This window comes from Helicoverpa zea, chromosome 14 (genome assembly GCF_022581195.2).
Source record: "Helicoverpa zea isolate HzStark_Cry1AcR chromosome 14, ilHelZeax1.1, whole genome shotgun sequence".
Classification (NCBI taxonomy): domain Eukaryota; kingdom Metazoa; phylum Arthropoda; class Insecta; order Lepidoptera; family Noctuidae; genus Helicoverpa; species Helicoverpa zea.
Window position 1 is genome coordinate 3,561,831 of NC_061465.1, and position 18,470 is coordinate 3,580,300.

Genomic DNA, 18,470 nt, shown 5'->3' on the forward strand with positions numbered 1-18,470 from the left:
TAAAATAGTATCAAAATAATGATTTATATAATTAACTTAATTGACAGTTTAATTAACGCACGGCGATACAATGTTTTTGTATGAATACATGTTTGAAAACAGAATTCGTATTATGCTATTAAACGATTAATTCATCCAAAAATCGACTAAGCTTTCTGTTCAATCATATCAGTGTTCGGCTCCTCTCTAGCGTAATCGGAAACGGAAAATGAACCATAGATATTTACAAATCATATGTTTATTTATGTAGGTTGCTCTTTAGTTTAAGGTTTGATTGGGTGTTGAGGAAGGTGTTTGTTGAGTGTTGATCACAAGTACGGAGGTCGCGGAATGCTGTTTATTTATTGTTATTAATTTATAATTAGTGCGTCTAACAAACAATACAACTTCAAGGTAAGTCAAATGTATTGTAGATGTTGGTCTCTTATGATTTTGATTACAAAACCAAGCTAACTTTATAGTTTAGTATCATGATTACATCTGTTTTTATGCTCAAATATATTACGCATTTTGGATTTTGCACCCATAATAATGCAATATTGGGATACAACGATGCGCACATGAGGTGTACAGCGTGGGGGGATAAAAGTATCGTTTACATGCGGTTCTAAAAATGTGACTAGACGCATGAATAACGTCGGGACGCATTGGTGGCGCTCCTTCTAAATATGGAACGGGTGTTAGTGAACGTTTGTGTTGTCCTCGGCGTGGTATCTGCGGCAGTCCCTGCGATTATGTAAGAGCCCTTGGAGGTGCGCGTCGGCACGTGCATACGAAGCTGCACGCGGCGGTTCCACGTCGGAAGCACGACGTAGGACGCACGGGCACGACGCAATCGCGCACGCGGTATCCGCGCTGGCCGGACACCAGTTTCCTAGCAACACGTTGTTGATGCCACTGCTGACCCAATGAATACAATAACACATGGTAACTAGCTGTTACATCACACCTCAATTGCATCGCGACCGTATTTTAGCTGCTTACGTTGCTAGGGTGTCTATTAGCCATAACATAAATTGCTTATGCAGTCTCTAGGAGTTTTAGTTTGACTGCTGTGACCACTGAAGTTTCTGAGTGAGTATTCCCATAAAATCCATTACATTATTTTTTAAAACTAATTTCTGACCTTAGTTTACTAATTGCTATTGTTTTCAATCAAGTATTGCTTGTAAGAAACCCAGTGGAGCATAAAATCTAGAGCCTACTGCTGTTGGCTATAAATAAAGTCTAGACCTTTGTGTGACCTAGATTTCAGTTCACACTTCCTGTAGGATTTCTAATTTTAAGTGTCACCCAGAGACAGTGCTCTAGTTTCAAATGAGTATGTAGGTCCATTTTTAGCTTTCTCAATTTACCTTTAAATAACATCTTTACTCAAATATAGATAGAATTACTTCATGCTTAATTATTATTTTACTACACCTAATTAATGTAATTAATCAATCAACCCATGTGATGTTATGGTGGTGCCACATGTTTCATTTCAACTATAAGGGGCAAAGACCTCAAATATAATTAGAAAGATCATAAACTCTTCATTTCATAGTGAGATCTAGACATACGCAAAAGTATTCCTCACTGAATAAAATTAACATATACCTACATATTGTAAGTTGTTTCAAGGCTATGTATATTTAATCTTTACCAAAATGATAAGTATTATCTTTCTGAACTTACTGCATGGTAAGTTAAGATAGCGTGGCTTGAAATTTAATATTTTATCTAGATTTTCAAAGTGTCATCCTTTCACACCTTCACAAATGTTTGATCATAGATTACATAAATGAAAGGAAATATTGACACCATTATTTCACTATCAAGCCTAAGAATAGTAAGAATGTATAATCAGATAGAAATAAAATATCTTAAATATTATCTGATAATGATAAAAGTCATTAACATATTTCTAAATTCTTTTTATAAAGCATAAGTGATGCTTAAAAACCTTTTAATGTTATATTGTCACAAAAATTATGTGTTTCATACATGCAAATAGGACCAGTAATTCAAGAGCAATTTATACAAAATAATAATAGAAGAATAAAACCAAACAGAACAATTATAATTTCTAGAAAAATGCAAAGCTATGCAAAGTATATTTTTTTATTCAATAATAATCCAAAGAAATAAGCATATTGTTCTTTTAGTAGCCAAGCTTACTCTCACTGTTATCAGGAATCAAAACAAATAAATAACAACATTGAAATATGATGTCATCATTTCCTGATTGGATGGGCTGCGTGAAGTGGCACATGATACTCTTGTTTGTTTACACCTTTTACACCTAACTTTGCACATCTCATTGATTGATTACATTGTTTTATGTATTTAAGGCTCATCAAGAATTTCAAAACTACAATTTAAAAGGGCCATAAAATGGGCCACATTGTAGTATACTACTTACACTTCTTCTATTTACATTTATCTTGATACTTGAAAAAAATGATTTATTGTTCTATGAAAAAAAAATTGTTTAAATTCCATTCATATTTTCCTGTTGTAACCAACCAAGCTAAAGGTAGTAATTACAAAATCGGTTTTTCAATACTTCGTAATATAGTGTCGCTTACGCCGATTTAAGTACAAGGCTTTCCTGTTTGATGTGTACAAACTGTGATGACTAGAAGCTTCGTCCACGTGCCGGATCCATTCTCATCAACAAGATTGTTGACATCCTTGTCTTGCACAAAGATAACGCGTCTAACGTAAGCTCCGTTAGAACTAGAATACGATCACAACAAATTATCTAGTGATAATATTTTCTCATGGACAGGTTCGTTTAGCGTGCTAATCGACTAAGCTAATCATTTACCTTATGCAGGTCCGTAAAAGGGCATTGTAAATAAATCTGTCGTTAGATAATCAGTGTTGTGTGTCATTCCGCGTGTCGGTGCGAGTTCAATTCGTTGATGACACGGGGACGCCACGACACGACGCAACCACGCCATTACATTTAGCTGTTTGTTACTATGCCAAGGTCACGCGATATTATGTGATTGTGTAGCTACTTGACGCGATAAATTAAAGATAAAAATACTTTTATTTTCTTTTTTACGTACCTATTCTAAATTTTTGTTACGTAAATTCGGTAATGTTACACAATAATGTTGATCACACTGTTTAGATCAACTCAGGTCGTGATGTTGATGCTTATTACGTCGTTGATATACTCTCATAATTTTGAAGAATAAATAAGTGAGTGATAAGCAGTATACGAGTCCACTGGTATATTAGGTCTGCTTAGATAAGTTATCAGCCAACCTAACGCTGACGTTTTCATTTAGTTCCCGATTTCAACAGTAATTTCCCAGTTCCCATTTCAACAGCGCGGTACATTTTTAGCAGGTACTTACCTACTTATAATGTCAATGGCCTTGCGTAAAAAACTAATACATTTACTCCAATCAAAACGTATTCATTGGCACGGAATTAGACGTCCTACAACGGAGCGTCGTGTACTTAGAAGCCGAATTAATTCCTAGTCCAATGACTAATGGACAAGACACAAATAATTCGGCTGATTGCAACATCGCTTCCGAAGGTTTGGAGTTGAGGCACGCTATCACTTACATCTTATTGCGTCAATTTGACATACATTGCATCTGGACACCTATAATTTTACCTATATCATTTGGTTTAGGCAACACGATTTTCACTCATAGTAATACAGCGTTAAGCATCTAACTTAAACTTGACATCATCTTTTCTTCATTATCCTTGGATCTCTGTGATGTGTTAACGCAGATGTCCTCTACTTAATAAGGCGTTGGTACCCGTGTTCGTCACATGATTTCTTTGAATTTTAAAGCCTCTGTACGTAGTTGGCTTCATGAAAATTCAACGATAATCGAAATCGGTTTTATTCAACTTTGACGCAGTGGAAATCAAATGGATTCCGCTTAGCAATTATGTTTGTCACTTTTTCTTTTGAATTCATTTACACTAGGTTGGCTACCCGAGGACCTAATGAATACCTGATATTCGAAGATATGAATCTACAATCTTTGATAGTTAGTCCACCTTTATGCAATAGGATTGTGACCACGAATCGCCATCCTTACCTACATGTAATTTTCCACCATCAGATGGCGCCAATGCGCGGCGAGCGGGGCGGGTCCCCAGCGCGAGGCGCTCGCGCATCTCTGCCGCTTCCGCGCCGGCTAATCCGACAGATCGCGAGACATGTAGCCTCCAGCGGGCGGTCGTTACGGCGACTAGAGGTGTCGGGCAGGGTCATTGACAACTTCGATGACATTGAAGATGCGTCCGACGAGTCCGATATGGAACAGCCACAGCCTGCGTAAGTATTGGTTATGGTTCGATTGCTGTCAGGTATCCAGCCGTTGTGATTGTTAGACAGCGTACATATCAAATTGTATTAATGTATTGAAGTCCTATTTTGTTAATGATACTCTATAGAAATTATTCCGATGACGATCCAACTCAAAATATTTTCGTCCAGCTTTTAAATTTGAATGTAGTTCAGTGAAATACTATTTAACAATCGTACGAATAACAAGCTCATTTCCCAAATAGCAGCGAAATCCCAACTTATTTCTGAATAAACTTTCGAAAGTGCGGCGGCTACGACCTTTTATTACTTCGCTCTAACAGTTTCCAACATTCACACTGAATGCTGAGCTAGCTACCATTTATAGATAACTCATTTTATTTGTAAATAGTCCACATTCAAGTTTTCAATGCGCAGTGCCTAGATCAAACACGCCTATTGACTGTCTATTGACCTCATATAAAGTAGACAGGGAAATAGTTACGGCGCCTGTCCAACTATTGATAAAGTCAAGTAATCACTGAATGTTCAGTTGTGACAGATCTGTGCTAATATTTATAGCTAAAAGGGCCTTCAGATTGCCTCTTATCGTTGGAAGGGTGACCTAGCAACTGAGCTATGAAGGGGAATTTTCAAAGTGACTTTAGTTGGTAACTAATGAGTTTTTGCTTGTCTGTTTATACTTTGAAAAGATACAGGCATCCGTTTGTTTTTCCAGCGATATCAACAGCTTTGTTCAATACTTCCTCTTTCTAATGATACTATGATTACTTATTCTGTTGAATACGGAAGTTCGCTTTAATCAGTGACACCTTACCGTCTTGAGCGGATGACGAAGTATTTGCATAGAGGAAGCTCGCGTCACGCAAGGGACATGGCATCTGCCAACTAAATTGGTAGTTCCCCTACAACTTTGTATGAATATTATATTGTTAGTAAACAGTCTAAAGTGATTCATTTCAAATCAATGTAAGAACTTTCCTTTGTTAGTTATTAGTACCAGCTCCGAGGTGTGAATGTTATTGTATGTTTCCATAAGCCTGATTAATAATAAAGTTGCGTGACGGCTTGTAACAAAACAAGTAGTAGGCCAGAAAAATAAGCAAACTTCTCAAACATATGAATAATTTATTAAAAACAAAATCTTTATGTTTGGTGGCACGTGTCCTCCAGTCATCATGCGGACGGCAACACGTGACGTGTGATGCCCAGCTCCAACAAGTTTTATTAACTGTTAATTTTGATCAACATAGTCTTATTGTGAATTTGTGACCTACTTTGGACTTGTAGCTTTGGTTTTATCAACGGTACGTAAAGCATTGGTGCAATAATGAGTACTGCTATTATTCTAGTTTATTTCATTGCGATATCTAGCCATCCCGTTGCATCAGAAAATATTCCAAAAAGGCCTTCGAATAAGGCCAAAAATCCGAAATAGATTGTTGCTATCTAAAGTATCAACTTTGCTCAGCTCATCAATCAAGCGTAAGTCAGTGTACAAAAAAAACTGATAAAAATTATCATTTCGCTAGGTTAGTGGGTAAGACAAACGACTCACGATAACACGAGAATTGTTGCCGTGATTGATAAAGAATTGATTATGACATCGCTTTTGAGCAAAGTCTTGCAAAATCGTTTGAACGTAAACAGTTTTATTGTCCATACAATAACATACTGGCTAATTAACTTCACAATTATGTAGTTCAGTAGTACCAGCATTCCCAAAAGCCATAACTAATTTAAATGAATAATGTTTCATTAACTGCAAGTAGTAATCAACTACTAGAACTCCCCTCGTATACTAAAACGTGGTCGGTCAATCCCTACCTACGTCATCGGAAGCTACAGGACCGAACAAATGCTTTTTAGTATTTAAACAACTCACAATACAACCTTTGGTATTTGAATAAGCGAACATAGCAATCAAATGAAAACCCCAACATAAAGCCAGAGCTGCTCGGTGAAGTTTTCATTAATAAGTTTTAGTGCAAAATGTAGGAACGCCCTGAACTATGTTTCCGTAGGTGATTCGATTAAACAACTTTTGTTCTACAAGAATCGATTACTGGTTTTTAACGACGGAACCATAATCTGCTCTAGTATTTACTGTTACACGTGCTAAATGTATTCCAAACAGATTGCATAATGATCATTTCCACATCCGACTGCAGTATTCGGTAACATGTTCTAAACTTGCACTGAAATAACCTAGACACCAGGTATTATTTTTAGAAGTAAATCTATACGTTAGTTTAGGAGCATTTCTCCCGGGATATCTAGGCGATGTTAAATGGAGTGCGTATAACTATCGTAAACCTACATACTGGTATTTTAAATATAAAAGCGAAGTTGCTTTCTACCTTCATATATTATCCACGTGTATGTAACAATCAATTAATATATTTTATTAAAACCGCATTAGGCTACTTCATAATACTCACGTTGTTTGATTTATAGAACTCCAAGTTTTCAAAATTCCAAGGCCTGCGAATGGTCCATGTTACAATTTTTTTAAGCCCCCCGTATTTTCCTCACGTAGATTTTAGACCCATTTCCAGCAAACTGTCACTCTTTAGCAAGTAATATTATAATTATAATCCATAGTCTCGAATAAGATGTTCTCGTTCATCAGGGTGGCTTGCGGAGGCAACGCCGGCAACCTACCCCCCGCTGACCACGACGACGACCTCACCAGTCTGAGCTGGCTGCAAGACAGGAATTTACTTAGAGGTAGCTTAGACACTACGGCTTCACTTGACTGAAGATCGCTTAGAAAATTGTCTAGTCATTAAGCTTATGACGTAATGTTACCCCAGTGGGTGGGACGGAATCACAGCGAGACACCTTGCATCGTCTCAGACAAGACATACTTGCATTGACTGCGAAGTCTATACTTACGCCTTATTCTACCACAGTTCACATAATTGGACCAGCTTCAAGATTACTATACAAAATTTCGAGAATATTGTCCGCTTTTCAGTGGCCTATTTCTTCAATTTGTCAAAGCATTTACGGATTTACTTTCTACAAAGAAATCAGAAATTATGTATTCGTTTTGCGATTTGCGACTTTAATAAACATAGCACTGCCTTAGTAACAATATTAAGTGCCGTTTCAGTTTGCAAATGAACCGTTGCAAAACATAAAATTTTGTTATCACTAATACGGAATAACATTCAAACATTTTTTGCTTCAACTTAAATAATTTTAATTTTCAAAGGTGAACTGAACACAAAGTTGCTCTATTCCAGGTATAAATTTGACAAAAAGTGGCGTGGATATGGAAGACACGAAAATGATTGATAATCAAATTATTGTGAAGGTGAGTTAATGTTACCACGAACTTTAATCAATAAACAATTTAAAAGTTTCCTTAATAGGATAATAATTACGACCTTTATGGTAAAAGCAGTACAATACCTTATAGCCAAAACAACTTAAATGAACCAGATTCTTACACGTTTCTCTTTTATTTTACTATAATCTCACTGCCGATAGCCCTATTTATACCTTAGCGTTTATAATCACATTATCGTTGTCATGGTCTCTCCGCGAACTTAGAGCTCAATCATCTCTTATTCGCATTACTAGTAAATCATGGCAGGTATCAAAAATAGGGTTATACATAGCATATTAACACTTTTACCACTCAACATCTATCGAAGATTGCGCAGGACTTAAATGATGATAATGAAGTGTTCACGAACTCGCTAGTTTTGTAAGGTCGATTTTTTGTGAAGCAATTACTCCTTAAACCGGCCTTTAGGAAGACATATATTTCCATTGTGATTCGAAAGAGTAGCGCAATCTGCTGTTTACAAAATAAACTCGCTACCTGATGCAATATTTAATAACGATATACCTGACAACGGTTTGTCAACTGAACATCGCTCGAGACTATAAGTGACGGCTACAGGAAAGCAAGTTCGTTAATAACAAGTTATCTCATATGACCTAAGTGAAACCTATACTTAACTCTCTGTCATGTGGCCTCAAAATATAAACTTGTGTAGTACTTTATACTCTGTAAAGATAAAGCCTCGAGGTATGTACTTACGTCTTTTGTATCACATAAAAGCCTTTAATGACTATTCATGACGCCTATTTAATAATACCTTGAAATCTATTGACAGTATTGCTACGACGGTCTAACTAAAGCATGATTTGTATAAGTTGAATAAGTTGTAAGAAATCATTTAAAATATTAATAAAAGAAACTTATCTCAACAATCTGAAGATACGTATAATAACTCTGCTTCTGGCGCAGTCGGATAAAAATAGAAGGATTTCTTATGTTCCACTTTCCTTCTTCGCCCCGAAGTTGAACATAAACTATTTTGCTTCACAAGTCCGTGGATACGGCATTTCGCAAGTTGCGGTGATACTTTACAAAAGTATGTCATAAAGTATTTAATTGCAAACGTGAAGTTTTCTTCATAGCATTTTCATAATAGGTTACAACAACAGCATTATTTAATAACTTCGTTTATTAAAGTAAGTGAATGAAGTCATAAAATGTACCAACAACCTGTGCACGACTTAACGGATCAAGACGTCACAGTCAGGGTACGTAGTATAGACCGATTTCAGCGTAAGCGCCACGTCAGCTTCTTGTAAACACAATGCGCTAAGATTGTGATAGTGCGCAACTTTTGATAAGCTACTATCATCGCCTATCTTGCTCACGGTAGTAACCTATATTTTTTAGTCATCTTCGATCGCCATGTGTCTAAAATCTGCAACTCTCAATGTCGCTACAATTTACGTACTACGTTTTTGAAGCTGCCATTTGTAAAATTGAGATTACATAGATTCTACGTGTATATCGTCAATTTCGTTCAAGAGAATTAGCCATCCAATGTGAGATGAATCAGTATATTTTATCAGACATAGAAATGTAATTTCAGCAAGTCCCAACACAGAGATGATATGCATAGACACTACGTTTATGCGCCATACGTGCAAGAAATACAGATTTTGTAGCTCCAATGGTGACCAGCTATGCAGTATTTCTCAGTAATTCTTTGCATATTATTATAAAATACCAGGAAAACATACTGAAGCGAACTTCATCATAATTTCGCAAAGCCATGAAATGCGTTAAATTGGAATACTAGGTAAAGATTAATTAGTGTTCGAAATACGAGTATTTATTTTGCCTGCTGCTTACACGATTATTATTAAAATATATTTTACATGGAGAAATAGCTTCGAAAACTCTTTGGTATTTATGTCTAGACTGTCTAAACTCACATAAGTAGTCGGTAGTCGGTAGTCGATGTTTTATCGTATCACTGCAGTCTAGAGGAAATCAATTTGTTTTCCCTCTAAAGTGCATCATTCATTGACACAATACAAACCTGAGTCATATTTATAACTGTTTATATAGTACCAATGTATAAAATCGTTGCATTACTAGATAATTGCTCACTGCCCTTCTAAGAATAAATCATAATGAGATGTGCAACGCGTATTCGTTTAGCTTCGAGAATATACTTTGTCTTATATTATGAATCTGATATTTTTTATTCGAAACGAATTCGAAAAAGTTTAATTTGCAAACATGACTTTCAGATTTTTGATAGAGCATAAATTAGAATCATGTTCGGTAGGTATAAAAAGTATATGTATTTTCTTTTGTTGCCCGTATGTTTGCAGTTGTATTGTTTTATGTACACAAGTGCAGGTTCGACAAGCCGCGCTTGTACGCGTGCAAGAGAAGAGGAAGCACTCGTTTGTAACCGACCTACATTTTTACTATCTGGGCGTTGTGAACTTAATTTCATGTCCTTCCGAATTCTGACGAGATGTTAGTCAGTCACCACACTTTATATGATTACGTAGTTCACTTTGTATGTTTTAACTTTAATATCTGCAGCAAAAAATAGCCAGGTAGATAGAGTAGGGTTGTCAACTTTTAGTAAGTAAATAAAATATTTTTTGTTATTCCAAATCAAAATTAAAAAAAATCTTATACGGTCCTGTAAGTTACTTTAGAATAATAAACACGTGATACACAATTGTTGACCGTTAAAAGAGCAATGTTCAACGTTCAAATAATGTAATCGTTGATTTATTTATACCTACGTAATATATATGTATATCTCTTTCGTAAAGTTTTACAATATTGATAGGTAGTACACCCATACCTTTATCTCTTGAACGTGGAACGATAACGATACAGGATAAGTGATCACAGACTAAACATTATGTAAAGCTTTAATATGTAATGAGATTTTAAGGATATTACGTGTAAAATTATCGTTCATAGATTCTGCCAGCTATTTCACCCGCGTCAGGAGGAAAATACTTCAGGCACCCGCATAAAAATTAGCTTTTATCTGTCCTCGAGAAATGGGTTAGGTACCTTACACTGTAACAATTTGTGGAATCAGACCAGTATCTCCTCAGATCATCGCGTTCAAGCAAACTCTTCAGCTATTATATAGCTTACATTTAGTATAAAGATATATTTATATTTCTAGTACAGTTCTCCTTTTTCTGCTACTTTTGGATGTTCTTAAAATCTTTAACCCGAGAGTGGATTGCATTTTCACTTTCTGTTGGAGTATTGCCAAAGTACGCCGCTTTGTATCGTTCCCTTAAGCTTACTATGTGCACCTACATATGTAATGCTATTACGTATTATAAGTAGGTATATAGAATAGTCTGTGATGACAAATCCTGTCTGCCTTAAGGTATAATACGGTTTATATTTTTTTATAATAAGAAACTCACTGAATGTCAAAGGCAAACTTTATTACTACGTCTAATATACATTGAAAAACATGTAAAGGATTTTTAAAGTAAAACAAGGTCTAAATTTTTGGTCCTCTGATGATGATTTTAACTATGCAAGACACCACACTAAACTACTCTTTCTTTCGCCCACAGAGAGAGATAAAAACACCTCCACCCGTAGCCCGAGTGCCATCCCCCCCTCGCACCCCTTGCAAGGCCCCTCCCTCCCCTCCCGCGAACACACACACAAAACCTCCTTACTCCTTCTCGTGTTTAATCTTCATGGCTATCGAAGCAGCCCCGGCTAGAGCCCTTCCCGTCAAGGAGATCTACGCGTGGATCGTACGTCACTTCCCTTACTTCAGACATGCGCCTCAAGGGTGGAAGAACAGTGTACGGCATAACTTGTCCTTGAATAAGTGCTTCCATAAGGTCAGTTGGTGTGTTTTTTCTTTATATTTGTTTAAAATTTATTAAGGCTGTTTGTTTGCCAGGAGTTTTTTGAAAAAAAAAACCTAGTTCAGCTTTGTAATATTTCTGTCAAGATTGCCAAATTGTGTCTCCTATTTATGTACTTCGTCGAAAAGTCGACTATACTTACTTATTTAAATGATATGAATAAGTAAATAATGTTGTATATTTTTGTGTTAGGTGGCAGCTGCCCCGGGACTTGGTAAAGGTTCACTGTGGACGGTAGACCCGCAGCATCGCGCCTCATTATTACAGGTTGGTCAGTCTTTGTCTGGTTGGAAAAACGTCTTCTTTAATATTGATTAGCAACACCAGAACCCTTAATGTTTTTTTTTATAGTTCCATTACTTGTTAAAACAAAAACTTATATCAATTTGGTAAACAAAAAGCTAAATCGTCAAGTCAAGCAACACTTCAATGTAAATCACCCTAGAAGCAAAAACCGAAGTTTTGGTCTAGCTTGTATGACAAGCTAGTTAAGCTTCCACTGAGATATCTGACTCCCAATTTTACACATTTTCCCAATTTGTAATGTTCAAAGTATAATGGTAAGTACCCACCGCCAATAGCTGAAGCAGCGGACAACTCTAGAAAGTTCTGACCAGAAGGTTACCCCGCAGGCGTTCGGGAGACAACCGATCCCCACCGCGGGGGAGCCGGAGTCCCCCACAGAGCCCGAGGGGGAGGTGCGGGAGGAGGGGGCGAGGGTGTCGTTACTCGCTCGCCGATTGGCCGACCCGGAACCTGGGGCTGATGAATACTTGGCGGCAGCTACTGTGCTCGCTATGAAGTATGGGCCTGCTGTACTTGACCAGGTAAGCATTTTCTTTATCCGTGTCTGATATATGCGAAACATGCTAGTTATATAGTTAGGTAGAGTCAGAAATGATAATAAAAAAAAATTGTAAACATGTTTTTGGAGCCATAGGTATTTCTTTTTTAATTTTATGCAGTCGAAAACGCACTTGGTAAACAATAATCATGTATGACGTCATATACAATACACATTAAGGAGCTCTATTGAGTTAAGCGGGTGCCCGACCCGTTGTTCGTGCCACGTGGCCGCCAGTTCCCGCAGTGTTTTAACGAGCGTGCGCCTGTAGCACCCACGGGTCAGCCGCGCCCGCGTGCTTGGGCTTTGGCTGACCCGTCTCACACAGCGCTGCTCTATGATGTGACATGAGAATGAGACAAGCATGCGGAGCGGACCTACGCGCCTTGCGCTTGCTTTACACAGTGCGGATCCTAATGTGTGTTGTTTTCCTTAGCTGCCGCCGGCCGCACACCTGGTGATCTCGCGCTGTGCCCGCGACGAGCACTCGTACAGCGGCGGCGAGGAGCGGCGCACGGCCGAGGCGCTGCTCAACCTCGCCGGCGTGCGCTCCGAGCCCGCGCCCAGCTAGCCGCCTCACACGTATGTACACGTTACTGTAGCAGTGAGCTGCGAGCAGCACTCGCACAGCGGCGAGGAGCGGCGCACGGCCGAGGCGCTGCTCAACCTCGCCGGCGTGCGCTCCGAGCCCGCGCCCAGCTAGCCGCCTCACACGTATGTACACGTTACTGTAGCAGTGAGCTGCGAGCAGCACTCGCACAGCGGCGAGGAGCGGCGCACGGCCGAGGCGCTGCTCAACCTCGCCGGCGTGCGCTCCGAGCCCGCGCCCAGCTAGCCGCCTCACACGTATGTACACGTTACTGTAGCAGTGAGCTGCGAGCAGCACTCGCACAGCGGCGAGGAGCGGCGCACGGCCGAGGCGCTGCTCAACCTCGCCGGCGTGCGCTCCGAGCCCGCGCCCAGCTAGCCGCCTCACACGTATGTACACGTTACTGTAGCAGTGAGCTGCGAGCAGCACTCGCACAGCGGCGAGGAGCGGCGCACGGCCGAGGCGCTGCTCAACCTCGCCGGCGTGCGCTCCGAGCCCGCGCCCAGCTAGCCGCCTCACACGTATGTACACGTTACTGTAGCAGTGAGCTGCGAGCAGCACTCGCACAGCGGCGAGGAGCGGCGCACGGCCGAGGCGCTGCTCAACCTCGCCGGCGTGCGCTCCGAGCCCGCGCCCAGCTAGCCGCCTCACACGTATGTACACGTTACTGTAGCAGTGAGCTGCGAGCAGCACTCGCACAGCGGCAGCGAGGAGCGACACATACAAAACCTTTTTGCGTAATGATTGGTTTCGATTGCTACCGCATTTTACCAAAAAATGTAACCCCTATATACTTTTTTTACATCAAGCTCGTGTTGGTTTGGTAAAACCTAAGATTAACGAATATTCGTCCTTTTACAGCAACACATACACTCCACTCCATGTCATCGGGCCCTTTCTGAACCGAGGACAGCTGTCACTTCGTTCTACATGTATCGTTATACATGGTGTGTTCATCGATGTCTTCTGGTACTCAACGGACAAACAACTGTATCTATACATCTGTATACATATACATGATATACAATGTATGCTTCTTGTATTTGTATACATATTTTGTTTGTTGATGTCTTTGGGTACCCACTGTGCTGATACTATGATCGGCTTTCTGTCTTTACTCTTTGGACTTTGTCCATCGACGCTGGCGGATTATGGTACTTATCTTGCAAAAGACAGTGGTCACTTTTCTGTCTACAAAATTGCAACTTTGGCAGTGTATGGCAAATATGACAGTCCAGCATCCATTTGTGGTGATCTGCACATTGAGTGCCCATTGACTTTATGTTCTACGGTTGTTAATATCTGAGAAAATGTTACCAATGACTTCCAGTGTAGTGTCCAGCAAGAGTACCAACCCTGTGACATGATAAACTATAATTATCTTAAAGGCAAAGTGATTTTGCAACAGTACAGTGTTTGCAAAAGTTATTTGTTCCATTTTTCAAGAGTATAGAATACTTTTTGTTCTGCTAATTTCTCAAAGGCACTATAGTAATTTGTTCAGTAATAATTATAAATTATGACTAAGTTATCGAATCAATGAAAAATTAAATTTTCTCAGGGCTAAGCCCTTAAAGTTCAGTGATTCTAAATTGACATATGAGTTCGTAGAACAAAAAATTTAAAAAAAAATGTCTTGATAATTTCTGATTCTGTTGTCGCAATTAATAAATAGACAAGATTACCATTCTCTAGTCCAATAAAGACAATCCATAGCAAATCTCGGTGAGATACAGATGTCTTTACTGTAAATGAAATATATTCAATATGAAATAGTTTACGTGCTTAGGTAAAATAGCTCACTTTGCTGTCTAGTTAGGACCTATTTTCTCATTCAATATATTTTCCAAATGTAAAACATCACATTTATCATAAAGACAGGTGTTACGAGAACCGTGTTGCTAGAATAACTACACTTTACATAATAGTAGATACTTATAGTGATAGATGTGATACTACTGATATACTATTTAGTATGAAATATTTTATTTATAAAAATAATGGAAAATACTTGAATAGTTACTCCCCTATATGCATTTAGGTTTTTTTCCCCATTTACCTAATAGTCAATCAATCGTAATATATTGTAAGAATTAATTATTCTAAAAATAATTTTAAAGTAATATAGTGTTCCCGTATTTCCGTCGATCAATTTTGATTTTATGCCTAATGTTGCCAGAGTAATGTACGAGTTTACATTGTATAGAGTTGCTGTTCAGCATAATTAGGACGGAAGTGTAGCGCATCATAGATTTTAAGTTATAATTATTTTAAGCCGCATCCACTTACGCGTCTATTTATCCTGTCAAATTTATTTTGCCCGCGTCTGCAATATTTTAAGTTACATTTTCACCACTAAGTATAAATATAAAATTACTGATTCTAAACTGAGCAATATTTAACATATAATTCTATGTAATATATCTTGTGATCTGAATATACAAATATTGTATACAGGGCGATCAAAAATGTATTTTTATCTATTCAAATTGCGTTACTTCCAGAAGTGATAGTACATGTATATATTTACATAGTAGCAAATACTTGCATTAGCCATAAGCAAGCCGTATTTTGTGTTCATGTAGCAAGGGAACTACATACAATTGCCTACTGTGTTAACAAAAAATCTTATTTATCATAATAGATAAGGACTTGTAACTTCGTATCTGTGCGTGATTAGATGAAAAATGTACTCAAACCATTTACCGGTATATTTACTAGCCAGTAGACAGTTCCCGTTGTCTCGCAGTTAAGACTTAGCATGTAATGGCAATCGCCTCAGATATAGAGAAATTTTATTAATCATTGTAAGGTATAGTTATTAATTTTCGATATATTATGTAGCTGCTTCCTCTCTAGAGACTATAACAATCACTACCGTGAATTTATCTCTATGTACAGAAAACGGTAAACTTCTAAAGCCAGATCCAAAAGTCCAAACCGTTCTATTCCTGATTTAGGTAAGCGATATAAATTATTAACAATCAAGTTATTGATATAATCGTGTTCGCCATTTTAGAAATCTATTTTCAATATTTGGAAAATTCAATGTCATTAAAAGTTTGTATGGCGGATGAATGTTGCTATTTTACATAGCCAAAAATATATCCATGCTCTTATATTGGTGTGGCTGAAATGCTATTGTATAAATATTGGTTAAGTAATATATGTGGTACAAGGCCGTTTTCTCTCAAGTGCCTACTAAATGCTTCTATTCTATCGTTAGAGAATTATAACTGGAGTACGGAGTGTCGTTAGAGAGGACGAGTGCCGGACTAAATACCGTTCAGATTTATTCATACTTTTTCTGTTTAATATTTAAACTTTATTCATGACAGGGGACGTATTCATGGATGTTTGCATACTACTTTACATAACACCAAAATAACTAGTGATAAGTAGGCTGTGACAGACTTAGAATAAAATACAACTGTGTGTTTATGAGTCCCGTTAGGAAATATTATTTTCATACTAAAACATTTTCTAACGTGTATTTATTCGGCGCTCGTGGCAAAGCCTTGAAAGAATACACCAAATAGAGTTAATTGTGATAAAACTTCAGTTTAGTTTATCGTTTGTTTGAATGTCTCGTAATATTAGTTGGGTTTTTGGTATAATGAAGTCCAGTGGCCTCCCTCACCACAGTTTAATAAAATGTTTTAACACTTAAATAACATTGTACTATGAAGTAAGTAGAATAAGAAAGACAAGTGAACTGTGGTGTCGGAATCTCCTAATTGTATCGTAAGCAACCATATTTTTATTTGAATGGCTTGATTAGTACAATTTCATTGGTGTTTCGTCGTGTTTACGCGTAGGAAGTACTAGACTGATGCAATGACTGATTTGTGATGAAGCAATATTATTTATTAGTGAAATTGATATACTTTTTGTTTCCCCCGAACTAACGGCTTGTTTTTGTCGTGACCATGACGTTACGTGCGTAGCGTTACTTAATTAATATGCCAAATAGATATTTTAACTGCAGTAACCATTTTTTCAATCGGCTAATACATTTTGGTGTTAGTAAATAAAATTGGGGTAAATATGTAGTATCACGCGTGGATCGGCATGCAATTTCCGTGCATGCATTTCAAATATGTCAAAATAAAATGTAACTCAAGTTTCAAAGTGCTTCTGAACCAAGGCGAAATGCTTAGATATATTTTCCAATCCTTATGATTTGTTGACTTCCTCGTAACTAAGTTTTGTAGGCAAATGAATGGTCTATGTGTGCCAAATGTTTATGAAAATGATAACATTATTACCATATTATATCAAGCAAATTCAAATACCAGTAATATGAATGTATTTATATTAATAAAAATACTATGTAACGCATAGAGAGATTAGGTCGTAAGTGATATTATAGTAATATAATTTAATTGCTAAATAATTAAAATACATACATTTTTGCTGTATTTAGGAGCGTCTTCCATCTTACTCGTATTGTTTTCTCTTAGATAAGTACAGTTGGAGAAAAAAGTTTGCGTTATCGTTTGAACGATCTGAGAGGCAGTCAATATGTGATATTGTGCTTTTCTTGGGAGATCAAAAACAGCAGTTAGACTGTGTTAAACACGTCTATAAAATAAGAACAATACATTGAAATGTAGCGTTTGTTGGGAATAATCTTTTACGCGCGAACTTTTTTCGCTAACCGTACACACTAGCCTTTCTTTCGGTGGTATGTAGATGAAATTTTACAGCAATAATTAGTACCTAATAGTAGTACTTTGCTGGTAGATGCTACGTATATAATTATGTGTGATAAAACGCGATTTATTTATTAAGTGCTGTGTTTAAATTAAATTTTATGATCGTAAGCAACTTTCAAGCAATATGTTCACCTGTTATGGTCACAGACCAACAAGCTTTTATGAAGAAATCATAAATAGATTTAAAACCAATTTAATAATAGGAGATACATAATAATAATTAAATCATTTCAGTTGTTAATGATCATAAAATTCCTTTTAAAAGTTATATCGATATGATATTAAAATTGTTACGGCTCATGTTCTATGGTCAAAAAGAAGATTTTTTTATCGATTAATTTATTCTTAGGTTAATTAATGATGCTGTTATTATTTGTTTGTAAAACGGAATTTTTAAACAAAGTGTATGTCTTTATTTGAATTAAGTGGTATTTGTTTGGAATTATCGTTTTACGGACTATATTGTGAGTTCACCGCTGTAGACTTGCTTGCTTGTGAGTGCTGAAATGGATTTTGAGAAACATCTTGTTGAATGATAATATTGGATCGACATTGATACCGTGCTATAGCGGTGAAGTCACAATACGCTAAAAGCTCGCTCTACGTTGGGATGTCCGAACTATATTTAAGTATAAAATTAAATTATTGTTGTTGTTGATATTTTGCCGGCTTTTGAACGACACCACTCTTTATTAATATTATTGCTATTGTTGAGAGTTATTGCCAAATTTTTATTTGTCCTAAAATCTTTTGTCTTTGTACATATCCATTAAATAAATTATGTACCGAGAATTCATTGTTATTTTCTTTCGCATGAACCCTTTTCAA

The 18,470-nt window shown here is 37.3% G+C and overlaps 1 protein-coding gene across 5 annotated transcripts; it reads left to right on the forward strand.

The window, feature by feature from the left end:
• Positions 1–236: 236 nt before the first annotated feature.
• LOC124636578 (forkhead box protein N3-like) lies at positions 237–18,434 on the forward strand. Of its 5 annotated transcripts, none has more exons than XM_047172729.1 (9): positions 237–393; positions 4,086–4,300; positions 6,924–7,021; positions 7,543–7,613; positions 11,186–11,464; positions 11,684–11,758; positions 12,124–12,318; positions 12,772–12,917; positions 13,786–18,434. In XM_047172729.1, the coding sequence occupies exons 2-8, from the start codon at positions 4,086–4,088 to the stop codon at positions 12,904–12,906; spliced, it is 1,068 nt and encodes a 355-aa protein (XP_047028685.1). In that variant the 5' UTR covers positions 237–393; the 3' UTR covers positions 12,907–12,917; positions 13,786–18,434. The 5 variants fall into 5 exon arrangements, with proteins under 5 accessions (XP_047028685.1, XP_047028683.1, XP_047028682.1 ...); XM_047172727.1 differs by having other exon boundaries at positions 243–393; positions 12,109–12,318; XM_047172726.1 differs by lacking the exons at positions 237–393; positions 13,786–18,434 and adding exons at positions 411–927; positions 12,973–13,445 and having other exon boundaries at positions 12,109–12,318; positions 12,772–12,840.
• Positions 18,435–18,470: the final 36 nt, after the last annotated feature.

Bases quoted from the DNA above. Each gene is read 5' to 3' on its own strand.
- LOC124636578 (XM_047172726.1), top strand. The intron at 7,022-7,542 runs GTAGCTTAGACA...GCTCTATTCCAG, and splicing joins AGACAGGAATTTACTTAGAG to GTATAAATTTGACAAAAAGT. The intron at 11,465-11,683 runs GTCAGTTGGTGT...TTTTTGTGTTAG, and splicing joins TGAATAAGTGCTTCCATAAG to GTGGCAGCTGCCCCGGGACT.